Here is a 27,527-nt window from a genome sequence, read left to right as displayed (position 1 = left end):
TAGCTTTTGGTGATTCATCATGAGAACATATTGTTTGATATTCATCTTTTTCATTGAATTTGCTGAAGGTGAACTCTGCTGTCTTGGTTGATTATTTTTCTTGTTGTGCATAATTGTATCCATTGTAAAGCCCTTTGGTCAAGGGTTGTTGTTTTTAAATGTGCTCTATATATAAAGTTGACTTGACAAAAAGTGTTTTTTTTTATTGAGACATCGCTATGTTTTGTTTGTTTGTTTGTTTGTTTGTTTGTTTTTTTTTACAAGATTTTGCTGCATTTCCAGCCTGGCCAATGCCATGAACAGCTGCTGTTCTTTTACCAAGACATAGCTGCCTTTCCAGCTGGGAAGTTGCACAAAAAATGGTTGTTTTCTTCCGAGGCACTGCAACGTTTCTAGCCTAGAAAGTGCCACAAAAAGTGGCTGATTTTTACCAAGACATTGTTATGTTTCCAGCCAGGACATTGCAATGAAAATGTGATTATCGCTGCATTTCTAGCAGAGAGAGTACCACAAAACGCAGCTGTATTTGACCAAGACATCTCTGTGTTTCCAGCTGAGATAGTACCACATAAAAACTTTTTTTTTTTTTTTTTTACCGAGACATCCATGCATTTCAAGCTGGGACAGTACCATGAAAAAGTGGTTGTTTTTTACAGAGACATTGTTGCATTTCTAGCAGAGATGGTACCACAAAAAAGCAGCTGTTTTTGACCAAGACATCTCTGTGTTTGCAGCAGATATAGTATCATGATTGAGCAAATCTTTTTTACCAAAACACAGCTGCATTTCCAGCCTGGATAGTGCCACAAAAAGCGGCTGATTTTTACCAAGACAACACTGTGTTTCTAGCTGGGATAGTATTAAGAAAAGCGCTTGGTTTTCAACAAGACCTCGGCGGCTTCTCCAGCTGTGATTGTGCCACAAAAAGAGGGTTGTTTTTGAAAACCAAAATATGTTTTTTTCCACTATAACCAAGTGGTTGTCAAAACTTAACACAGTAACTTGAGTGTTGTTGAAACGTAAATTAACATAAAGTATTGATGTATCAGCGACATAATAATGTACAAATGCAACATATGTTTTGCAGAAGTGTTCAAAGTCAATGTTTTTTTAATTATAGACTTCTGCTATTGATTTATTTGATTCCTTGATTTCTTTTCTGATCAGTGTTTTTGGTAACTGTGTCAGATTGCATGGTCAGAAAAGTTTATTTTTGCGTCTCCAAATCTACCATGGCGTCCAAGTCACGTGACACGCGCATTAATTGCATTAATGTTTTGCCAATAACACTCATCCTCTCAGCATGGTCATTTCTGACTGCACGTTTTAGTTGGCTTTTAAGGGGCAGGCTGTGACGTCAGCTCGCGCACTGGACGCAGACACACTGTAGTGCAGCAGCAGGACGCGCATACACACACACACACCACACACACACTGCCCGGGTGCTGACTATTAATATTCCCCTTATGAAACTACCCACAGTCTGTTTGTATTGTGTGCAGAACGCGGGGCGGCTCCGGAGGATAAACACAAAGCCAGATTCCGCGACAGACGCTGCCGCACTTTCCCAAATTGCAATCCCCGTCAGGAGAGAGAGACGGAGGGAGGGAATAGAGAGGGATACAGAGAGAGAGAGAGAGAGAGAGAGAGAGAGAGAGAGGAGGGGGGACTGCAGAACATACAGGCTCTGGATGAATAACCATGGCAACAGCAGCAGCAGCAGGAGAAGCGGTGATATAAACATTGCAAACCGCGCATCCCTCCGCAAGCAGCGGCTCACTCACTGAAGGCTGGACCCGAACCCTCTGCGGATATTACGCTTCATCACTGCTAAGGTGAGCCTGTGTTATTCTTCATGTGACACCCTGCTCCTGCTTTAGTGCGGTGCTTATTGTCTGTGTGTGCGTGGAACATCGGAGGAGCTCGTTGTTGTAGGTGACAGCAGAGGAAGCTGCCACAGTGGGCTGCTGATGCTGACAGTGAGGATGGATTTAATAAGAAACACAGAGTCTAATGAGGGATTTTTATTAATATATATATATATATCATGCTTCTATATGGCAGCTGAGGCTCTTTGTCTGACTGTTGTATGTGTGGTCATTGGGCATGTGTCCTTGTGTATAGCCCTAACAACACTCCACACTGAAGTTAACACAGCAAAAAGGACAATTTAAATTAAATTGGCCTTTCAAAATAAAAGCATTCCTGAAAAAATACCATGCCTAAATGAATGCAGCATAATTGAATTTATTGACAAACTCTGCTGGCAACTGTGCATCTTAATGGCAAGCGAGGATGTTTGTCAGAGCTCCTGCACAGTACAGCCTGTGCTGTTTATTATCAGTATTTCACAGATGCTGTAGTCTGAAATAGTCCCACACGCTGTCTGAAACGAACAAAGCAAAGCTCCCACTTCAACATGAAACAATGCAGAGTTGTCACAGCAGGCTGCGAAAAAGATAAGAGCAGAAGCAAACAGCGAGGCAAGGTTAAACAGATCACAGTTAATAAGGCTGTTGGTACTGTAATGTGGCACGACCTCAGGCCCTCATGTGACTGCTGTAAACATCTCTGAAACCACAAGACCACGTAAGTGAACTCAAGTGATGCCCACTTTCCTACTTTTTGACTTTCAGGAGCACATGCACATTCTCATGCAAACAATTAATAGTGGATAACAGTTGTGAATACAAACAGTGAGTCTGCGTGTGCTCCAGCAGCTCTCCAAACACCAGAAGGACTTCTGTGGTTGTGAATGTAGGATTTTCCGGCTGGTTACTTTATCGGCCTTTTTTCTATTTTGCAGAAAAGCCCTCTGATCGTGAGAGAATCTCATTTGGAGATAGCAAGGATGCTGCTCACATCCTCTCAAAGTCAGACTCGGACTCGTTTAACTTGATAACTCCACTTTTTTTTGTGCCTTTGCAGGGATTTGTAATTCTGACAACAAAGAGCCTAACACAGCATCATAGAGGGTTTTAGCTAATGCTAGATTATTCTCTCACGATTGCTGGCTCAGTGCTTCACTGTAAAGGACACTCTGTCTCCACAGATTCGTTTCGACAGATGTTAATATCCTTAATTCAAATCCTGGACAGAATTCACAACATTTTGTTTCCTTTCTTTGCTTGAAGGAGGTTGCTGTAGCCCGTTGGCCCTCTGTCACTTTATTTGGTGATAGTCCTTGTCCTGTTATTGTGTTCTGCAGGGGGAGCTGGACGGTAATGAATGGAATAATACCTCAGATTAATTTCCGGCCCTTTGAGCTGTGCACACATACAGCAGCTCCCAGTCGTGGAACACAATGACTTTGTGTTACAGTGACAACTACGCCTCCGTAGGCTGCAAAATCTGCTCATTCCACATGCAGTCACTACGAACATGCTGCCTCCTCGTCCTCCCCGAGCAGAGATGGGAGATGTCAGTCAGCATTCCCAACTGAGCTGATACCACCAGCAGCGGCGGAAGGCAGCTTAAGGGCAGCTAGGAGTTTTAGTTTTTCCTGAAGGTGGAGGAAATACTGCAAACTGTGGCCCTCCAAGAAAGCTAGTGTGTGAGTGTGTGAGTGTGTGTGTGGCCTGCATTAAATAGTAATCAGACAGCAGATGGCTGTTTTGTAATGATTAGTGTTTAATGATTCACTGCAAGTAGAAAATCTGAAAGAGATAGTTGGTAAAAACGCACAAGCAGCAAATTGTGAGCATTAGTTAGGCTACAGGTTGTGCAGATCTGTGTGGGAGAGCAGCATAGTGCAGCTTTCAGACTACAGCATGCATTATAACCACAGTCTGTATATCAATAGAAAGGTGAACTGGGCTCGGGAAATCCAAACTCCACCGGTATTGTGAGAAAACGACTTTTAATCATCCATTGATTGATTGTTAGTGTGTTAGCAGCCACATGTTTAGTGTGTTTTCTCTGACTGGATTGCTCAGGAGTCTTTCATGCCAACTGCAGCCTGAGGAACCGAAGCACACAGCTCAGAAACAAGCTCACGGCTATTATGAGAAGATTTAAAATTGTAATCCTCAAGATTTCTGGTGAATTTGGCGACACTAGTAGCTACTCGTGGTATCACAAAGATTAATACGACAAGTCCCAGAACTCCAGAGGCAGCAAACACTCGTTTAGCAGCTACTCTGTCAGAAGTACATTGAAGAGCAGCTGATGCTTGTGTTTACAGTGCAGCCAAACAAACGCATAGTGTGGGAAAGTATGGAATTTGAATCCAGTGAGGGACAATTAGGAGTGTGAATGACACATACAGTATTTGCTGATATCACAAAATCTGCCACAATAGAATTTGGATTTGGTTCAATTCAGGGGCCTGTGATTGACATGATGGGATATCAATACATATCCTGTTTGGCTTTTTCTTGGCTTCACACCACGTCTTTCGCTAGGTTGCTTTCGGAGGTGTGCTTGGATAGAAATGGTGACACAGACATGCCATGGGAATTTCAAAACAAAGGCGAATCTTAAAGATGAGGATATGTATCAGTGATCAGATCAATGTATTTTTACACCACTTTTAACAATTAAAACTACCGTATAGAAAGACGTTACAGAATGTAAACACATTTACAGGTTACTGCTTAAAAAAACAAGATGACCGTTTTTAGTCTTGATAGGAAAATGATAAATGAAAATCTCAAGGGCTTTAATTTCCCCAAGAAGTCTCTAAAATGTTTTAATTATTTGGAATCTCAGCTTTTTAATTATGTTTTCTGTCAGACTGAATTAAATTGAATTAAACTGAGTCATTATTTCAAGGGGACTCTAACAACTTATTACAAAATCAGCACAACTAGGTGTTTTTCTCCAATTTTAATTTAATTGATTCAACAGTAACCCAGAAAACTTCTTACAAAAAGATTAGGAAATGATCAGGAAATTATTGTTGATAACAGTTTTTATTAAGAGTACTTGAGAAAAAAAAGAAACATCCGGTTTGTTTCGTGTAGACTATTCTCATTATTGCTCTTGGTTTATTTTTGCAAATATACAAACACAAACAAAGAAGGAAAAACATGAAATAAAATAGCATAAAAAAATAAAACGTACCACCAAAAACAAACAAACAATATAAAAGAAAGAAAAAGGGAAAAAAAATAGATTAGAAATGTATTAAAATTAAAATGTATGAAAAATTATAAAATCTTTCATAATTTCATAAAAGTCTTGTACAGACACACTGTAGCCATATTTTGTTATAGTTTTCTTTCTTGCAGCCGTTGACAACAAACTCTTCTGTCTTACTAAAGTGATGTTTGCAGGTATTTGGCCCAGGTATCAGGAAATGACAACATGTGATAGGAAGTGTTATCACTTGCCAACACAAAGTCCTGTTTCAAAGCCCTGTAAAATCCTGCTGGGGAAACACTGGTTGAAATATTCTAAAAATAGACCTGCTGGTATCAGCCCAAAAAAGGTTTTATCTGTAAGCTGCTGCTGGGATCAGGCTGCTGATATGCTATATGTTTATTTTTCTGATTTATAATTATCTGACTATAAAGTATATTGTCTCAGGACGCCTTTTATAAAAACAGACATTTGGGATTTGTTGTTTAAATGTTACAGTGGCAAGCAAGAATTAAAGGGCTGTCATGATGTAACCCCACGTTGCCCTTTAAAGACATTATCGTCTGCTGCAGCTGATGAGTTGTTTCATCATCGTCATCATCATGATCATCATTGTCATCGTCATCAAAGGCAACACAGTGTATTCTACGTAGATGACTGACAGCTGTATGCCTTTGAAGCTGTCAGTGTGGGTGTTTCGGTCTGTGCCTCGCTGATTTGATTAAGTTATTGATGTGTCTTTGTGTTGTAGCCGTTGTTTTGGTGGGAACGAGAGCATATTAAGTCTCTGGACTGTGAGCCTCCATTTAATCAAGCACACAGTGTTCATTCCCCTCCCTAATGCCTACAGTGCCTAACACATTACTGGGGAAGAGAGCAGCTCCTTTTTTGAGCCTCTGAGACGGCAGATAACAGATAACTGGAATGCCAGCTTACAACTCGGTGAATTAGGGAAGCAGTGGAGCAGCTTAATCAACGCTGAAGATATCAGAAGCCAAACATACCCCAGTGTCTCCCAGTCTCACATCAAATGGCCTATAATTGGCTCAGGACGTAATGATGACCGCTGTCATCTGTGGTCACCCTGACACATGCGAAGCTTTGCTCTTGCAGAGCTGCAGAGTGTCAATGTGACACGACATGCAGAGTCAGCAGGAAGAGGGAAACAATCGTGTCATTTCTTGTCTCCTCGGGCCATTTGTAGCAGCTAATGTAGGATATTAAAGGAGGTTACTGTGGTTCTCATGACTGCTGCACTGTGGTGCTTGCTTTACATGAGCACAGTCACCTTTGCATTCTCCTCCAGACTGCTCGTTGTGGACGGCACAGGTTCAGGTTTTACTGAAGATTTACTGGCCCTTCTTTCTCTACACTTGGCAAGATTCTTATAATAAATCTTATCAGCATAAGTGAGGTGGAGGAGAGGGTTTTACTGCCAACAGAGAGGACACCTTAGACGCACCCTATTTGCACAAATGAAAGTCTGGAGTTAGGGAACGCCGAAACACATTTCCCTGCTTATCAGACCTGACAAATCAAATCTGACTGTTGGCTTAATGAGGACATTTTTTTTTACATTTAAGGAAGCAAATCCTGGAGCGAAGAATTACCAACACCCTTAGCCAAGGTAAGTTAACCTAACCCTGACCCCCAGACTAGTGTATTTGGACTAAAAAATTAGATGTGGTTGCTAAATTGAACAGCTGACCCTTTCCTGAACAGTGGTGTGCACGGGGTAGTTTTGTCAAGGCTGCACTAGAAAGGTGTGGTTGCAAGCTGTCCACCAAAATCTCTAACTTTAGCTAACAGCACTAGTATTAATTGATCATTTCATGTAAGTTATTGAAAGTAAAAGTATTGGAATGGATGGTGGATGATTAAAATATAATGCATGGATTTACTGTAATGTTCAGGGGGCTGCATGAAATGTTTCTGAAGGCCCCATAGGCCTGCAGGCAGCACTTTGATTTAACACAACAATGATTTGAAGAGTTAAAGGGATAGTGCACCCAAAAATGAAAACTCAGCCATTATCTACTCACCCATATGCCGAGGGAGGCTCAGGTGAAGTTTTAGAGTCCTCACAACACTTGCAGAGATCCAAGGGGAGAGGAGGTAGCAACACAACTCCACCTAATGGAGGCTGACGGCGCCCCAGATTCAAATGTCCAAGAACACATAACTGACACCACAAAATATCTCCATACTGCTCGTCCGTAGTGATCCAAGTGTCCTGAAGTCCCGACACAGTCCCGACCAGTGAAAGCACATGAACACACATGAAGGCGATGCCCATGTCTCATGGTCTCGTGCAAGCGCACACATGAACACGGTCCACAGAGAGGCAGTCAGAGCTACAGGCTACAATGAGGCTAAAAACAGAGTTCAAATGACGTTTTTCCAAACAACTTTTTTAATCTTGGGGCTTCAGGACACTTGGATCACTACGGACGAGCAGTATGGAGATATTTTGTGGTTTCAGTTATGTGTTTTTGGATGTTTGAATCTGGGGCGCCGTCAGCCTCCATTAGGTGGAGTTGTGTTGCTACCTCCTCTCCCCTGGGATCTCCGCAAGTGATGTGAGGACTCTAAAACTTCACCTGAGCCTCCCTCGGCATATGGGTGAGTAGATAATGGCTGAATTTTCATTTTTGGGTGCACTATCCCTTTAAGAAGGAAGCCTATTGTATTTTCTTTTAGCCTTTCCAAAACCAAATACATGAGAGCAAAAGTGTAAGGAGTAGTAACGGAGCATTACTTCCAAGGTAAAGGAGCTCATCATCAGACTGGTACTAGACTGGTTTGTGGAGCTATGTTCAAAAAGCCCCATTTACTGTAGCACACCCACTGTGTGTAGAGAACTGTGTGGAAGCCAGTCCTGGATGTTATCAGATATTAAGGTAGTGTAGCGGCTCTGTCCTGCTCTTTATTTGATTTGACCGAGATTAAACTGCAGCAACGTTAGCAATGTAGCATTAAGTTTACCAAACATGATGTGTAGTCTTCATATTAAAAGACTTTCCTCTTCTAACATGACACTCTTGTCATGTTAGAAGAGGAAAGTCTTTTAACAGTTGTAAGCAAAACAGTCAAACAGATTGTAAAGTTTTACCTCTCTTGCCATAAAGGCTTGATTGGGACTTGATGCTTTTAGGTTGTAGAAAGTCATCTTTACAAACATATGTAATTTTGTATGAAATGTTTTTCTGTAGGCTACATGAAAAACAAAATGCCATTCAATGCTTCGTCCAGACCGATAGGTGAAAGGGAACAAAGAGACAAAAACCCTTTTTACACAGAGATCATGCTACAGCGCCGCTACGAAGTCCCTTCTTTATGTCTGCTTTGCATTTTGACACAGAACCAAACAACAGTAGCATCATGCAGCTCCACTGTGTGATTTTGAATAGCATCCCAGCATCGTGGAACAAAAGAGGCTTGACGTTCATCACAACAGCACTGGCCTCTTGTGTGACAAAGAACATACGCATCAGCAGCACTTTATAAACAATAACAATGACCTTAACATGGCAAAAACAATCATTTACAATGTCTTCTTTATCGCAGCTGATCTCGTCCTCTGCTCGGAGGGTGAGCAGTAGGGTTGAGCTGAATACTCAGATTAAACAAGTACAGATAATGTACTTCATTCCAATATGAGTAGTATCCGAGTAAAATGTGTCAATATCTGTACTCCTGAGGAGGGGTAATCATCATCTGGGTACCTGTGTTCAGTCTCTTACTCTTTTGATAAAAAAATACCTTAAGCTTTATTCTGAGATTGTTGTTTGTAAATAGTTTTCTAATAATTATTAAGTATAGCAACTTCTGATCAACCAATATCAATGTCAGGCTTAGAATAACAACTACTAATTGATCCCACACACTGTCAACTTAAACGCCGCCCATTCCAGGTGCAGCTCCAGGTACAGGTTATTTAGTTGGTTGAACAGATAGAGACACAGATACTGATAACGGTGTAATCGCTCATCCCTGGTCAGGAAATCCTGATCTCATTGTTTTCTCCCACTTTGCGGCTATTTTGGCTGCTTTTCGTCCTCTTTGAGTTAGCTGCTAACGGCTATTTTTTAAATCTCACACAGTGGGTTATACAGACATCATTTTGGTGCTGCTATTATCTCCCGTGGCAGCTTAAAGATGAGACAACTCTGCCCCCCCCATTACTTGATCATACCTTATATACAAAACGGCGAGGCGGCATAATGGTGTGATATTCCTGCCTTGGACAGGCAGTGTAAAAGGCGCTAAATGTACCTCTGAGCAACAGGTCAATAACAATAGAGGAACTCGGCAGTCATTGGAAAAAGAAACCGGAAGTCTGGCATCAAATTGTGCAGAGTGTGTGGACTTAAACAGGAACAGGTTCCTGGCAAAGCTATGCTTAAAACTTCAAAATAGAAATAGAAGTTTGGTCTACAGTTAGCACTATTGGGACTGAGCAGGCAATACTGAGGGGGTGGGGTGGTTCCAGCTGTATTCTTTCCTGTGATGCAACACCATGGGGACATCGACTAAACTGAACTTTTAATCATTTAATTCTTCTTGTGGGGCCAAAACTGTTTTACGTGTAAAGAGTACATTTGGTGCCTGAATTATACTGCTGTCATTGTTGAAGGATTGCTAACCATACTCTAACTAGCTTTACATTACAATACAAGAACAGTGCAGTTTCTTTATGTCCACGTCTGTTAAACTGATCATGAGCCAGAAACCCAGTGTCTGAGCTCTGGTGAAATAAAACCAGCCTGTCCAGATTGATCTTCGTCGTTGTAATGTACAAGCGTAGTTGCACTTCTGAAAGGTGTTTCACAGCGTGTGTGAGCACCTTCCTCTCTGGTGATGACTGTCCGTGTCATTTTTTACAACACTTACTGGAACACTCACCAAATACTGCACACATGCAAGGATTGTGTTTCAAAGCATTCACTGAGGGGTTATTTGAGAGCCTGTACTGTAAACAGTGTCAGTGCTTCATCTCCTTACGTTTAGTGGCTCTGTTCTTTTTTTTGTTTTTGTTTTTACAATTTCAACTTTCTCTGCACTTCCTCTGAATGCTGCAGAGAATAAAGTCCATGTCTGTGTTTCTTCCTAATGGTTTTATTGGATTCAGAGTAAAATTAGACGGCTCATGTTTGGTCTTGCTGGGTATTCACTGAGCTCTAATTGCTACTACCCACTGCTCACATGGGTGTGAATTGAGCTTCAGCGCATCTGAGATATGGTGATCACAGGTTCTTTTAGAGATTTTTCTGTGGTCTGGCTCATTTAGGTATACTGAGTAGCCTATTTACCTGCAGCTGTCTCATTGAGCTGAGGCAATGACCATCACTGAACATGTGCAGACACATAACACATTCTAACAGGATTGTTGTGGAACTCAAAATGTTCTATGCACATTGGATAATTTGTGACATTAACCCATTCAGATCTCCCGTCAATTCCAATGGACAAAACTTTTCTGGGATGTCTAGATCTATGATTACTGTCATCTGACTCCACCCAAGTGCACAGACTTATTTGACTGGATGTCTATGAGCTAATCACAGTGCTCCACATCATCTAAAGTTTACAGTTTTTTCAAAATGGATGCTGGATCCGAGAGTCACTGGAAAATGAAAAGGAGAAATGCTGCTCTGATTTAATTTGCTGACGATATAATCAACTTACACTATCTTTTATTAAATATGTCCACAGACTATTCATCTCAGGACGTTTTTGACAAACTGTTTTCTGGAGATACTTTAGAAATGTATAATATTTTGACTGGTGAGGACAAAATATGCACAAAATATATATGCAGTGTGTTTTAAAGCATCACTTTATTCATTGATACGAGTTACCCATTCACGAGAAATAAATTAACTTGTGTTTTTTGTTGGCAGAAAAGTTCTGTTAAGACCACTGAAGGTCATTTTTTACTATCAGGTGATTCTGTGTTAGGATTCTTTGTCTATTGGAATGGACAGCAAAAACAACTAATAAAGTATTCTAATTACCTCCGCCAAAGAGGTTGTGTCTTCGCCGGCGTTGGTCTGTTTGTCTGCAAAATACCTCAAAAAGTTGTGAACGGTTCGGTGATCGGTTGAAGCAAAGTGGATAAAATAATAAATAAAGTCTATCGTCTGACAGCCTCAGCAGCAAAATAGCGCCATCTGGTGGCCGGAAAGCACGTCTAGTTCTACTTGCTAAATATTGTGATTCTAAAGTTGAACTTAATGTTCTGTGTTGGAAAAAAAGAAAGTGAAAATACAAAAACACATATTATATTCTGTGTTGGTACAAAATCAAACAAACTAAATACACCACAGTGTCTCCATGGTGAAGGCATATATAACCTAATAATGATAGTGATGCAAATAACCTAATTGTGATGCAGGCTGCAAAATCTGATGCAGAGGGGGAGGGAATATCACCTACTTGGCGGAGGTCTGCACTCTCTGAGTGCTTTTCTAGTTAAAACATGCTTTTGGCTGATGGTTTATGAGTGCATTTAGAGTAGAAATTCTCCATTACAATATTTTTTGTGTTTGTGTGTTTGAAACATAATTAGGTACTGAACAGGTTAACTGTAAAATCAGAAACCAGAGTTTATCAGTGTGCGATTCCTTAACTCTCCTTTATAGTTTTCAGTAAGTGTACATTATTCAGCAGCATATTTGAATCCCTGAAGTTTAATTATGGCTTTGATGTGCCACCCCACGATTTTCAGTGGCCCCATCCGGCCACCCCCATTAAAAATTTCTAGGGACCCCACTGCCCAAAGGAACTGTATGTGCACATATTTCAGTAGGTTAGTTAAAAATACAGCCGAAACACTGTGGTGGACACATCGCTCTTTTTCTTGTGTAAATGACATCTAGTGCTGCAAACTGTGTTTGAGACATTAAACTTACATTTCCAAAATGCCAGACAGGATAGGAAGATTTTTTTCTCAGAATTTCATTCTCTGCAGCTGCTTATAGAAAATCAAGAAATCATAAAATTATTATTTAAATGTACAAAAACGATAATCACCAGTTTTGCAGGTATTTGATATTTAATTAAAGGGCAATATAGTAACACAGCAGACCTATTGAGCACATAGATCTAATCCTACCAATTATACAGGTAATAATAGCAACGTACCACAGGGCTGACATTGACAATAATAGAGGCTGAACTCAAATCAGCTCACAGCATCCCTTATTAAGACAGATTCAACAAAGAGAGCAGCTGCACATGTTTTTACTGGGAAATAATTCAATCATAGGGCGGTGCTCACTTCAACATTAACCTGAATGGTCATGGTGACAGCTACGGTATATTCACAGGATGTATGTTGGACCTGTAGAGTTCTCCACGCTGGACTGTGACAGTCACATCACCTCAGCACACAGGAAATAACACAAGCTAGTTTTAGAAGTCATCATTTGTCTTATCTCTACTGTGCATATTTGTTTTACATATTATATTTACTGTGTTTCTTCTCTTTTGACAGGTGATGAGTGGGATTATATCATGTCTGAAGTACAGGGAACACTGGAGTTTTCTGTAGAGTTGCACAAGTTTCACAATGTGGATCTCTTTCAAAGGGGGTGAGTAATTAATCTTTGCACAGATCACATTTCTGGAGCTGTGATATTTGTTAATATTTGGCTTTGCAACCGACAACTCAGGAAACTCACAGAACATGTTCATGTTGATGGATCCACACAGTTTAATATTTGCTGTTTTTTTTGTTTGTTTGTTTGTTTGTTTGTTTAAATATTTGCTTTTGTAAATTTTTTTTTTATTTGTTTTACTTTTTTATTCTTTTTTTCACTTATTTTTATCTATTTATTTTTTATTCTTAATGAATGAATGAATGAATTAATTTTTCTTGACTAAAAATCCATAAGGTCACCTAAGTAGATTATTGTTATATCACAAAGACACATGATGACTTTTGACCGGAGGGCATCACAAATTTATTTTCTTACATTCAGTCAGTATGAGTATGACAACTATATACCTGCATTTCCAAGACTTTGTGTGTATCGATTGAGTAATTGTGTGTTGACGACAGATTGCATTGAAAATATACCTGTTGTCCTGCTGGACAAAGACTCAGATACTCTGAAAAACTGCATCCCTCCGTCTCAAAAAAGAAAAAACGAAAAAAGTTTTGCAACAACTAAGCTGGATGTTGACAGATGTGTTGACAAATGTATCATGTGGTCTGATAACACAGTGGTTTACAATTCAGCATGGGTTGAACGCACATTCAGAACCCAGATAATCCATGAAAGGCCAAACGCACATAGTACATATTGGTCTGAATCAGGTTTTGTGACATCTGATGTATCATATACAAATATTATACCACAGACATGTGTGACTTCTGTAAAAATAATATGTAGGCTTTCAGTCTGCAGCTGCAACTGTCACTGTCACATGCACTCTGTCACAGAGAGACAGCCAACCAGACAGCTTCATCAAGTAAAAGCTGCTCTTCGCATCAGTCAGAGCGTGTAAGTTGTCTGGACAGGGTTTTAAAGATGGAGGTCACCCAGTGGCTAGCAGCCAGCGGTGCTAACTGCATAAACAGCGCTTAACAGTGGTAGTAATGCTGACGGAGCTCGCCATAAGCAGTGTAATAAAGATAAAAGAATGATGTTTATATACAGTCTATGGAGCTACTGTAGCTGTGCTAACTGCTACTGTAACGACTCCGTCCCAATATTAGCAGTGGCCACTATGTATAAGTGCATTTCAAAGCAGCAGTAATGAGTGTGCCAGTCTCCTTGGGACGCCATTACCTCACTGCAATCCTGTGGCTCAGGAGGTAGAGGCTGATTGGAATCAGCAGTTCGAATCCCAGCTCCTCTAGTCCACATGTTGAAGCGTCCTTCAGCAAGATACTGAGCCCCAAATTGCTCCTGATGGCTGTTTCATCGGTGTGTGAGTGTGTGTGTTATTGAGTGAATGTGACTCGTAGTAAAAAGTGCATTGAGTGGTCAGAAAACTAGAAAGGCACTCTGTAAGTGCAGGTCCATTTAGCATTACTATATCTTTACATAGCAAAAAGTGGTTTGCTGCTAAATGAATGCTCTGTCGCATACATTTAAAGCTAGCTCTTGAGATTATAGATAGACATAGTCAGCGTTAGCTTTAGCTACAGCTAAATTTACTGACAGATTTTTCCCTAGCTGTTACTTGACATTGAAAGATATCAATTTGTATAAAGTCAGGTCTTGGTAATCCAGTTTTTTGTACCACACAAGTAAACGAGGCAGCAGCTAAACTCAAGCATGATGGAGAAAAAATCACCAGTTTAAGTGAAACGACTAAAAGGTAAGCAGCGGATTCTAGGAGCTGCTATCTCTGCTTTGTCTCTAAAGGAGTTTTGGCTAAGTACAGATCCCATCAAATCACATATTTGAATATTCTGAATTGGAAAAACATTTATTTTATTGATTTCAATATAAATATCATAGGTAGATGAACAGACACATAGAATAAGAGCCTGTCCAAAAAAAGCTCTCAAAACTGATTTAAAATAAACATCAAATACATTAAACTACTGCAAAGAAATTCATGAGCTAAAAAAGCATTTAATGAAATAACAGTCCGACCAGTATCAGGAAGGCTTACCTCCCTATTTCTCTGATGATTTGCAAAATCAAATCTGACGGCGCCGCCAGACCGGTTAATTGCTATGGTTCTTTGTTGAGCGGGAACATTACTGCTTTTCAGGCTGAAAAAGAATGATTGGAGGGTTCATAGGTAGGGGGTGAACTCCTGCAGATATTGTAGAATTAAAGCTGCTATAAAGTGTGATTACATTCTTATTCCAGCGGCATCATTACTGTGCACAGCTTGTGGTTGCGTGTGCGTCTCTATCAGAGCTGGAGAGACCTGGCTTGAGCCGAGGGACGGAGAGGGTTTCAAGAGGGAAAATCAGATCTGGACAATTGTGCCGAAACTCACTCAGGCAAACTTAATATCTGATAGTGTGTTTATTTAAAGGATCCATGTGGAGTGGAGGAGCAACATCCGTGTGTGATATGGAAATGCTCGATCTGTCAAGGTTATTGTTTGTTTAAAAGTCATGTGCACTTTAAACTCAAGGAAGGGAGTCACTCCTTGACCGTGTAAAACTACCGCCACCATCAATGTAATTTTTAAAATGTAGAATCAACCCTGTGTGTGTAATGGCTCACTGCTCCAGTCCGGATTAACTGATGGAGCCCTAGAGGTGGATGAGCTGGTTGAGCCACGAGGGCTCCAGAAGATGCTGCTACATATTACCAAGGGCAGTGATGGAGTAGAGATGGCGGTGGGAGGAAATAAAGTTTTGTTTAAACTTGGCAGGGAAACTTTCAACACATAGCCTCACTGACGCAGCCTCTGACCACCACAGCAACACCAGCTCAAGAACAGAGCCTGCTTTTCCACTAAATACATTTCTCTCCTCCTCTCAGGTGTGTAAGATAAAATATTTGTGATTCCATATTTGCTCTCGCTGTTTAACTTCCTCCTCACGAAGCCTTTATTGTGGGAACGAAATCTGGAAAAACAAAAAAACCCTCCAATCTATGACCGTGTAAAAAGGAGTGCCCATCTGTAATGACCCTGCCCCCGCTGCTGTGATATTACAACATAGAAACAACAAATTGAAATATTACAGGCTGTATCAATAAGTAGAATAAGAGGTGTAAATGAAAGAGTTCAAATATTTACTTTCCCAGTTGAGTTTTTTATAATATTCCCTGCCATAAAAAAGATCCATATTTATCCTGCTGATGCGTCTGCACAAAGATTAAAAGCTCTCATCTGGCCGGCTCAAACAGCAGCTTTATCAAAATGATTTTCCCTCTCCAAATGGGATGGGCTAAAGCTTTATCATGGTAATCCCTCCAGCTGAGTGCTCTAATATGTTTGTTTTTACCGGTTGCCACGTCGCTTCAGATAGCAGCAGAGATCCGATGTTGACACTGAGAAGAATTGGATCCCAGTGTAAAGACGAGGCGCTGCAGAAAAAGAATAGTTTAGTTACCAGGACGTGTGCATCTCACCACACAGCAGTGTAACTACTGAAATCAATACAAGTCCCTGCACCAGAGTGGGGGACCACGCAGCTGTACTCGTTGAAGAGCCTGGTGTTTTGCTGATTGCAGTGAAAATACTGATTAAATCTACATTTGATTTCAAAGAAGGCGATAAGCATCAAACTTTTAGTTTTCACTTATGGAGTCTTAGGTTGCTTCAGATGCTTGAATTACAAACCCAGCTGCATTTTCTTAAAGCTGTAGGTGGTAACTTTTATAAGAATAACTTTTTGTTGTATTTGATAGAACTTTCACTATATCCACACAGTAGTACCTGAGAGAGATAGTCTGTGAGAAAAAAACTAAGTTCCCCTGCGGCATGTCCTCGTATAATGGTTCCTATGATATCTCATGAATTAGCACCTGACAAATGGCGTTACGTACTTAACCTAAACTTATGTATTTAACGTAAAGTTATGTAGGTCAGGTTTAGGAAAAGAAACATGGTGACAATGTGCCCCTTTCACATATAGTGGTCACCACAGTGGACAGCTATTTAAAAGCCATTTTCTATGGGTTTTGATGCTATAGACGCATTTACGTCACCACAGTGGACCCTAGTGCGTCATGCCATACGCTGCCACCCTTTGGCCAGGTGTTGTCAGTGTCTGGTAACATCTAGGGAGCAATATAATTGTTAATTATACAAATATTAATTATATGTTTTGAGAAAATTGCAATAATAATCTGTCCACGAAACTGGACATCATGCAGCCCTGGCTATATTTCAACTACAATTAACTGAGTACTGCAACTTTATTGTTCTTGAAAATACTTCATCTGCAGTGACTTTCTTGTCTGTAAATTAATTTCTTTACGTTATTAGAAGGTAATGAACAGTTTCTTGTAACAGAAATAATATTTTGACAATATTTTTGTTTTTTATGCAGAAAATGTTCATTGAAAAAATGATTTAGTTCAACAGGAGGAGGTGGGTGGGGCTGAGGAGTGAAGAGGAAGGAGTTGAAAGACAGGGGAGAGGCTGAGGAGTCAGGAGCAAAGTTCAATGCCTTTGCGTGGCGTTGAAAGTATTATCATTATTTTTTAAAGATGTGAACACACTAGTTAAATAACATTAGAATATATTTTTATAGCTTCACATGATATATTTGATTTTTAAATTGGTTTATTTTTTGCAGTCTAAAACTTAAACACATTCTGTCCACCCGAGTGGACATGTGAAACACTCCTTGAAAGTTACTTTAGAAAAATAAACTTAATAACTTTTTTTCATGCCTAAAGAGGAATAAAAACACTTGAGAAAAAAAAAATCTTGACTGAGGTGGTAACAATTCATGCATGAAAGTAGTACTGTAAAATACTTACAGGTTCACTTGATTTCACATGGTTCCAAACACTGTTCTCCTGTGTTTGTTCAGACTGTTCTCACCAACTGTTTGTACGTTTTCCTACGAAAAGTAATGCACCCAAATCCGTACATATTTCACATATTTTGAAAGCCTGCCATCACATGACCAATGCACTGACTGGAGTAAACAAGGAAGTAGTAGTAGTAGGATCACTGATCAACGCAGACATTCCCCTTGAGTCCTGTGTTCGGAGCTGTGTGCACTTTGAATCATTTTAAGGTACGTCCTCGCCATGGTTCTTTTCCTGAAACAGACCCCAGTAACTTTACTTGCCAAAATCTGACCTCCAGAAGTTCACGTTAGTCAATTAAGTGTACATTAAGTGTAACTTTACCTAATTCGTAGGATATCATAGGAACTGTTGTATGAGAATACGTGGTTTGTTAGACCCATCGACACTCCAACGTGCCTCATCACACAGACTTTTGGTCTTTATACTATTTCCTTATTTACTCCCTCCAACACGACAAAATGAAAACAACCAATCAGAGCCGCCTGTCAAACTAGGCAGGGCTAATCAATATGAATTAACATAGTGTTACTGCACTGCCTATTTCTCACCTGCAATGGTTTAAGACACATATTTTAGTGTACTGTTTAGCTGTAAAATGAGAAAGGTTGTGTTTCATTACAGTGTGTTCACACCGGGCACGAGGCGAATTTTTCGCGCGATAAGATTACATACAAAGTCAATGTAAAGACGCGAATAGACGCTGATTTGTGCCGGTGGCGTGAATGATGCGAATGAGGCGCGACGTGAATGGAGCAAACACGCGAAATTCGCGTCATTTGCCTCTTCGCGCAAGTTCAAAATATTGAACTCCAACGAAATATTCACTTGATGCTGTGTCGGGGCAGCCTATCAGCGTTGAGATTTTCCTGTCGTCACCGACGTCACTGATGTGCTGCTGCCGTTGCAGTAAACAACATTCATTCAGGCGACATGTGACTTGCTGGATACAGTGAATATTTATTGATTTTCACACGCAAAAAACTCACCAGAGACAGATGGATATTTATTTTGGTGCTAATATTCAATGCAGGCTCCACTTCACCGACGGCAACTGGGATGCTCGCCCTCACTGCAGGTGTCTGGGTTATGGAGAACACAGGTAGCCTTCACACACTTCTCTGCCACATCTGGATGGACCTCAATGGTCAACAACTGCCCCGCGTTGTTGGAGGAAATGGAGGACAGGCTGCAGCATCTTCTTTCCCTTTTTACAGTTGAACAGTTCATTAAAATATGTTTGTGACTGGCATGATTGACAGCTGCGTTAGAGACTCCTCAGCTCTGATTGGTTGTTTTTCTTCAGCTGCGGTAGATTCTGGGAAATGTCCTTGGAAGCACTACAAGGAGGAGGAGGAACATGATTGTTTTACAAGACTATCTCTCTCATGTACTACTATGCAAACAAAATGTAAAGTACTGATGAGCACCATTGTCCTCCATCATCTATACCAAGAAATATTTCAGAGGTTGCCTTCTAAAGTAAATAATAATGTCATTTATTGAGAATTAAACATTTAGTATTGAGTCTATAAATCTGTTTATAGTGGTTTCTGACCACTTACTGCCCACTGAGTTGACCTAATTCATTCCGTAAACATCCCTTATTTATTTATCAACCTTTCAGAACCTTCCCTGTGCTCCTCTCCGTCAAGCCTCCATCTTTAGGAGCGCTGTCACAAACACACTGATGTGATGACTGTGTTCACAGGCACGCTCTGGTCTCTCAGATTGCCAATGTGTCCCCGGAGAGCTGAGATGTGCTTTTACCCAAAGCTGCTTTGACTTAAACTGTCAGAGTGACCTTTTAAAAAGACATGTTTTCCATCGCCGCCTATAGTCTGGAATGTCGTGTAAATAATCCTTGTTTAAGTCAGTGAGGCTGTTATATTCTGTTTTCCATTTATAGCCCTCTGCTGATATTCTCCTTTCTTTCTTATGAATAAAATTACTCTGGTAGCTGTAATAATCTCATTCCCTGGGATCAATACATTTTCATTTTACGCTTAATGTATGCCGGCACTGTAGAAATCTAGCACCAGTGCTCATCTGATCCCATGTACAGTATAGTTTACAGCCTTTGAATAGAGGTACATTGTTATGTCTTTTTCATTATTGATAACCATTTGCCCGTTATCCTTTAATAATTTAGCTACATTTGTACAATTCATGGCTGATTTTGTTTAACATGACACTGTGAGCTTCTCGTCCGTGTCATGAAAAGCACTTCTTAAAAGCTTAAAAGCAACACTTGTCATTTTTTTTTTTTTTTTTTTACATAAAACCCGTCGATGCTCAAACACAGTTTCCTGTATTCCATCTAGATGTGACTTGATTGCATCTGTCCTCATCAGCAAATAGGTTTAAGTCCTCTCATTTTGGAACAGCATGTGCCACTTCAAAAGCATATCTGAAACAAGTAGCCCTGGTGCATGCAGCAGGATACTGGTTTACATTTTCAACACTTGAAGAAATACTACTTTTGAATATAGTGAAAAAAATTCCAAGGCAGGCATCTGACCCTGAGTATGGCCCTCTGCCACATATTAAATTCTTGTCGTCCATGAACAAGTCCACCCACAGCATGTGGCTCTGTAAAATCAAAGCCTGAAAATTAAAAATATCTGTGAAATAGCACTGAGTGTAAATACCTTGGTTATAGAGAACTGCATTCAAGCTATTTTTTACCTTCCCTGTCTTTTACCTCCACAGGATGGTGAACACCAGCACGAATATTTTACTATTCATATTGTGTATCTTCCTGACACCCCCAGGCAGGAGACATCAGTATGTACATTTATTTTGTGCAGTTATAAGTGTGACTGTTCTGTCTGTATCCTCTCCCTCAGGTTCTACCAGGTACGAGCAGGGCTCAAAGTCTCACCTCGAGTGCCCCACAGGTTGATAGCGACAACACAAGACAATACAGGTACTGTGACATCCACAGAAACACACACACACACTCACACGTAATAGATTTAGACATCAACAAGACCAGTCTGACAACACTATCCTCGTGCTCGCCTGCAGACAAGCTTCCAATCTGCTGTATTGGTTCTCTGTAATCACACTTTTTTTTTTGAACCCATGGGCTGGTACATGTTTTCAGCAAATGCCAACTGTTGTGATGTGTGGAGACTCAGGATTTTAAGTTCAATGACTCATATTCAGTCTTAGGCAGACTGTAAGACAATGAGGCCCTGGGCTCAGAAAGGTCCCTACCCCCCCCCCAAGTGGTCATTTGGCATTTCTTTATTGTAGTATTTTGTCGCTTTTTGGTTGTTTTGTGTCTTTTTGCTCAATGTTAAATATGGATCTGGATACGGACGGAGCCTTCTGTCCGTGCTCTGCGTTCATTTCGTCCATTTCCATAAAGCTTACGGATACGGGCCAAATGGAGCAGTACCACCGGGAACCGTGGGGGCAGTGTTGCTGTCACTACCCGATACATAGCTCTAGTGAGACACAAAGAAGAAATAACAATTCAATTTCTCTCATCGGCAGTATTAGAGAAAAGAATTCTCTGTCCTCCAGTCGCGATGTATTTAACGGCCTCACCGACCACCGCCTCCTACAACGCTGCCTCTGTTTTTGTCTTTTATGCAAGAGGTACATTATCAATATCTCCTCCACAGTCGCCATGTTTGTTTTTGAGTTTGTTGTTGTCATAAACTTTTGACTCTGGGCTGCCTCCTGCTGGATATATTGGTTAACATCCATACCAATGTAAAGGACACATGGAAGTATGTGGGCAGTGACGGTAACATCGTTTGAAACGGACGTATACATTTTTGTACTTAAATGGAGCATAAATGAGCCCTTAGACAACATTTAGGCACACGGATCTGCAAAAATGACCAAAAACGCTGCAGTATACATGCCAGGCCAGTAGTTGACAGTGTGACGCTTACGCTTCCTTCTACAGAGCAGCGATGTATAAACAAACAAAATGGCAACCACACAAACATTTGTCTGGACGGACGACGAGGGGTCCGTTTCACAAAGCAGGTTTAGTGAAAACACAGAGTCTGTTAACCCTGAAATGAGGGAAACTCTGAGTTTTCTGTTTCAAAAAGGGAGGTAACTCAAACCAGAGAAAGAGGGGTAACTCTAGCCTGTTTCAGAGAGAGAGGTAACTTAAGCTCTCGGTCAGTTACCGCAGTAACAGACTCTATGAACCTAACCTGGTCGGGACCAGGTTTTTCTCAATGAACCTCGAGTTTCTCTCTGTCTCCGCCCTCTTTCAGAGCCACACACTCCATTTGATTTCCTCATTCATTCAGTCAGCAGGCGAGTTTTGGCGTAGCCTAGATCTGCCGTCTGTCATTTAAAAAAAATCATTAAGAAAATCAGAGTCAGTATATTAGAAGTCCATTAGGCACAGTAGGTGGCGACTTTTTCACTAACATGGCATGTCCTTTTGATAACGATCCTGTGGATGAAGGTGCAGCATTACTGCGCAGAGAATTAAATATTCGTCGGGAGATGGTTATCAGACCGCACATAGATGTTTTAGCATTTCCACACAATTATCTTTTTGAGCTGTACCGTTTCACGTCACAGTCCATCATCTACATACACAACCTAATCCGTCCTTACATTTGCAGCATTACCAATCGTAGTCATGCTCTCACATCCCAGCAGATATTGTGTGTTGCGCTGCATTTCTTTGCAAATGGAAGTTTTTGTACAATGTCGGAGACACTTGAGTAAGGCAACTGTATGCTGGGTGGTCAGAAAAGTGTGCTCGTTTTACGGCCATCTGTCTTCTTTCTGTTGGCTGAGTAGAAGTCTGTGTTAGTTTAAATAGGCTTAATTATTTAACAGAACATGATATAGATGAGAAGACATTTATGTGTGTGAAAACAGCCAAACAGCCACTTAATATTTACTTTACAATGTAAAACATGATCAAAATGAAGTACCCCCATGAGATTATGCCGAGGTCTTACCTGTTTGAACAATGTTTTTATATTTAATCCTAAGCTGCTGCCAAGTGCGTTTCTCCCCCGCGGCATTGCACCTAAATGAAATAAATTAACAGGCTACCATTCAAGCAGTTTTCCCCTGTAATATTATTGTGATTGCAAAGGACTACATTTAAACTCATGCATTCTCCCACGCCGTCTCCCTCTCTTTTGCAGCTGCAGCAGTGTTGCACTTCTTTTTGAAAACGTGTGCAAACTCGCCGTATGAGCACATTAAGATTTCTAATTCTAGTGGGGTGAAAAACGCAGCCCTCCCCATCCCTGTTGCCATGGTGACTCGTCGAATCGGGGCTCCATTGATGCTGGCTTTTTATAGTTGTGGCGCACGCGCTTAACTCCAGGTGAAACTACTCCCAAGTTGATTAAACTGATTCAAATCAGCTGTTCTGGAACCAGAAACTCAGAGTTTCCTATCTCAGAGTAGATCAACTCAGAGTTCAGAATTAGACTCAGAGTTTGTTGAACCTGCTTTGTGAAATGGACCCCAGGTGGAGTTGATACAGTAAATCTACACTATGATGGGGAAGCGTTGATAAATTCAACAGGCTGAGCAGCACAAGCAGAGTTCGGGAGTCCGCCATTGTTGTTGTGATGGTCGACTTTCTGGCGCATGCCTAGTGACTGGAAGTGTAATGCGCATGTGCGAAAAGTCTCCGTTTTCAGAGGAACTGCATATTGCAAGATGGTAGCATTTCCAAAAAAATTGCACTCTGGAATCCACTCTGGTTTTCAGGCACCCAAAACGCTGCTGTCGTGTAAACGATCAGCCAAAAGCAACTAAAGTTTACCATTTTCAGTTGAAATCATTGTCGTATAAACGGGACCGTAGTTTCTCTTTGTGGTTGTTTTTTAGCTCTCTGTAGTCATTTTGCATCTCATTGTGGTCATTTTATGTCTCACTAGGTTCCTTTCACATCTCTTTTTGGTTGTTTATCATCTCTGATGTAATTTGATTGGCTTTCCAACAAGAAATGTTAGGTGTCACTTCAAACTGAGACTCTGGCTCAGGGAACCCCCCGGCCAGTTGGGCCCCTGGGCCTGTTACTATAGACCAGTTTGGTAATTTATCCATTTTAGTTGAGGATATGTAAATAAGGATAAAAACAACAGGAATGATATGTCAGAGATGTATGTAAACATGCATGTAAGTTTTACTTGAAAGAATTTACAGGTGTTGTGCTTTCCAGAGAAGTTTCCAGTGTGGTAATATTTAATAAAATATAAGTTCTTATTTGAAACCAGAGAAGTACAGTCACATTTACTACTACTAGTACTAATAAAGACTCTCTCTATTATCATTGTAATGTCACTCAATTATACAAATCATCTAAATACTTTACATCATGCAGTATTTGTACTATAACACTGACAGCCAACATTTGAATTTTCATCAAATGTCATAATTGGTCTCAAATATTGACAAATGATGACATTAGCTTGATCTTCAGATCATGTTTGAACAGTTTTCATCCACAGAGGTCCGTGTCCAAAGGGGACTGAGTGTGAGAAAATCTCACTTGACACTGGGAATTGTTTCGTGAGCACAGTTTGAATTACACACATTGTGTTGTTCATGCTCGTCTTTGAAGTGTGTGTGAAAACAGTAATCTATCACTGTGTTCTGTGTCAAAGTACATGGTAGCACAGGGAGGGCTCTTATTCCGCTCCTTTCCTGGAACTAGTAAGCATAATTTTACAGAATCATGTGGATGTGAACAACCTTCTGTGGTTTGTAGTCGTCTCACAGATTCCTCTCTTCATGTCTTGGCTGTGTATCTGACATCTGTGGATTCAAACGAGCTTCAATTAGAGACGTGAGTAAGGCTTTTCTTAAAATAGAGCAATCCACAGAGGAAAATAAAACCATATACTTGAACATCTGTCTATTGAGGTGTGACGGATTTCCCTCAGAATGTATCAGAATCTTTCATTCATATTGTAGGTGAAAACCCCAGAATAAAAATAACCAAATAGACTTTTTAACAACTAGCTGTGTAAAGTAAGTAATTCCACTGGCGTGTTCCTGCCATTGTCCCAGCTGTCAGAGTTATACATTAGAGAATGAGAGTGGTGTCTGGGAACTTTAAGGCTCTATCTTGTCTCAGTGATTCAAGACATCTGGCTGTATTTGACTTACTCACTCTGCAGAAAATCTTCTCTTTTTTTTATTTATAAATATTGGGTGAGCTTCCTTTTTATTTCTGTGCTGTCTCGAGGTATTTGCACTTTGTAAAACAAAGAAAACTCTATTAGAAATTCTTTGCTCCAGGAGGAACATTCTTCTCTGGTCTTATAATGAAGGATTTAAGACTTAAGAATATGACAAAACAGGCTTAAAGCTGGATGTTTTGCAGTGTTGCGTAAAGCACAATAGAACAGGTAAAAAGCCCCTCTCATCAAAGGTTTGTTTCTTAATTAAAACACTGTAGATAACCAGGAACAAAACATGAAACCAGCATGGTAAATGGGAATCAAAACAACAATTTGTGTCATGGTCTGCGCATTTTGCATTCATTCATTCCTAAATACAATTACTCGCAGATGGTTTCTATCATAAAAGATTCCTCAAATGTCTTGTCCTCTATTTGTATTCATAGGTTGTGACATAGTGTTTCTGAGCCTACCCGAGCATTAAAATCTGGATCTCTGGCAATGCAGGAAGCCGTTTCACTGGCAATACTGATTCGCAGTAATAATGGCTATTTTTAGCTTGTCATGACTGGAGCGCCTTATGTGTGTGTTTGTGTGTGTGTGTGCATGGTCTGATCTAGCTGAATGTGTGAGGACCAATGCCTGACAGTGCACTGTTCTTGTGAGGACATTTAGGATTGTGAGGACATTTAGATATCAGGCTCAGGATGAGGTTATATAAAGGCCAGAATTTTAGTTTTAGGAATGTATTTTCTATGATTCAGGTAAAAAGGCACCGAGGAGATGATGTGTCAGTTCTCACAGTTAAGCAGAGCCGATGTGTGTGTGTTTGTGTGTGTGTGACGGGAAGGACATGGCTGACTGTGAAGGCGATGTGTCACAGTCTGTGACAGTGATTCATGTGATACTGAGCGTCTTCTCCAACAGGAATTTCCTTTATCTCATTAATTCATGGACGGAGAGAAATCCTAAATGACCAAAAAAATAATAGACTGCAGTGAAAATGATAAAAATAACAGCTCAGTAGTCTCTGGCAGTGGTCTATTTTTAGGGTGCTAAAATCTGGAGGTGCAGTTTTACATGATGTAAGGTGAGGGAACAAGGGAGAGCATTGTCCAGCTGGAGGAGGCATCAGTAAAACAGAATTATGTTACTGTACATTGCATCAGTACAGTATGTGTAAACAAATTAGCTTCAGTTAACATAATGTACTCTTTTTCTTAATTGTAGCTCATTCTTAGAATTATCCAGCCTGTTATCAAGGAAGCTGACCCTGAATGAGTCAGCAGCACAAATAAAGATCCAGTATGAAGATGTATAATTTACACTTTGTCATGTTTATTCTCTTTAACTAAGCACCACTTCAGGAATTAAATATTTTGTAATGTACACTTATTTGCTTTCTTTGTGTTCTGACTAGCTTGTCATTGTCAGCCAGATATTGTTCTTTTGTTGGGCATGTTCGCGTTAGACACTGACGCACAGAGGCACCCTTAGCGGCAGAATGAAATGCACCGGTTGGCAGCCGTTTGTGATGCTGCCGGCAACTGCTGTCGTATAAAGGGTGAGAAAGTCTGTACAAAGCAGCTGGAGGGTAGATGGATGGGTCAAACAAACTCCTGGGTCCGTATTCACAAAGAATCCTAAAGGCCAAAACACACTGGCAGCGTACGACGCGCGTCAAAACAGCCGCCCCCATTATTTTCTATTTACAAACCCACACCTGTGGCGGCTTGATGCGCGTCGACGTGCCGTGCTGCGGAACTTTACGCTATTGTCCTATTTTTCCAGCGTCGCCGCCCTTGAAAAAGCGCTATTTTATACTTCCCAGCCAAGCGGACTGGAGAGTGCAATAGAAATCTGGTTGAGAATTCCTCGAATACTGACAGCTGAGTCTACGTCCACCATTAATATCAAATAGATTAAGTAGTAAAATTACCAGCATGGCGAGTAAACGTAACAATAAGCAAATCAATCGGCTATAATAATCGGCATGTGAATGAGGTACGTTCAAGCATTTTGAAGCTGTGTAACAATTAATTTAATTTTGCTGAGTTTCATCATCATGACATGAAATTATTTTCACAATTACACATTTCTTAATAGCCTACAGTCTAAGTTCTATGATCGGTTGATTTCACTGTCCATTCATTACTAGGAGCGCTTTTTTTTTTGTAACAACCAATCACAGCTTTTAGAAGACTGCGTCTTACCTAGCAACGGGGTCAACCACACCTCCTCACTAAGATAAACATTTCTGTCCCCTCCTTGCTCAGAGTTGCTCTCAGAAACTTCCTGAATCACTCTTAAGCTAAGAGAATTTTTAGGCTAAGTTAGGAGCTCTCTGAGAGGACTCTGAGAATCTTTGTGAATACAGGCCCTGACTTTCACCCAGGAGACCACTGTTTGTTTCTCATGTGAAACCAAAACTTAATGGAGTTATCGTAAAAACAACTTAGTTGATGTGTAGCATACAACGCCAGTGATGTAGATCACATTACCTATGTCATGTGACATACATTGTGTGACATAATGTTATTACCAACTAGGGGTGGGGAAAAAAATTGACCCTTAAATGCATCGTGATACAGACGTGGATGATTCGGCATTGATTCACAAATGTCAATAATCGATAATATAAATGTTTGTTCATAACATGATGTTGACAGAACAAAAGAGGCGGAACTCAACTGTGAAGTCAAAGTCTACAGTGTGGACAAGCTAAAGTTAACTTTGTAAGTGCTATATCGTAGGCAAGTGGACTTGCTTGCGTTTCTTGAAGACGTTTCGCCTCTCATCCAAGAAGCTTCTTCAGTTCTGAATGACTGGTACGAAG

General features: G+C 40.5%; 1 protein-coding gene across 2 annotated transcripts in view; it reads left to right on the top strand.

Annotated features, from left to right (window-relative positions):
• Nucleotides 1-1,396: 1,396 nt before the first annotated feature.
• The window catches only part of fam135b (family with sequence similarity 135 member B), a 78,924-nt gene continuing 52,793 nt past the window's right edge, over nucleotides 1,397-27,527 (top strand). Inside the window, exons 1-4 of one of the 2 annotated variants that reach the window (XM_033638041.2) lie at nucleotides 1,397-1,835; nucleotides 6,666-6,709; nucleotides 12,581-12,677; nucleotides 20,402-20,481. In XM_033638041.2, the coding sequence (XP_033493932.2) occupies nucleotides 12,601-12,677; nucleotides 20,402-20,481 (157 nt within the window). In that variant the 5' untranslated portion in view covers nucleotides 1,397-1,835; nucleotides 6,666-6,709; nucleotides 12,581-12,600. The remainder of the gene's footprint in view (nucleotides 1,836-6,665; nucleotides 6,710-12,580; nucleotides 12,678-20,401; nucleotides 20,482-27,527) is intronic. The other variant, XM_033638040.2, reaches the window with a different exon arrangement.

Source organism: Epinephelus lanceolatus, chromosome 16 (genome assembly GCF_041903045.1).
Source record: "Epinephelus lanceolatus isolate andai-2023 chromosome 16, ASM4190304v1, whole genome shotgun sequence".
NCBI lineage: Eukaryota > Metazoa > Chordata > Actinopteri > Perciformes > Serranidae > Epinephelus > Epinephelus lanceolatus.
This window is presented reverse-complemented; position numbering and strand designations above follow the sequence as displayed.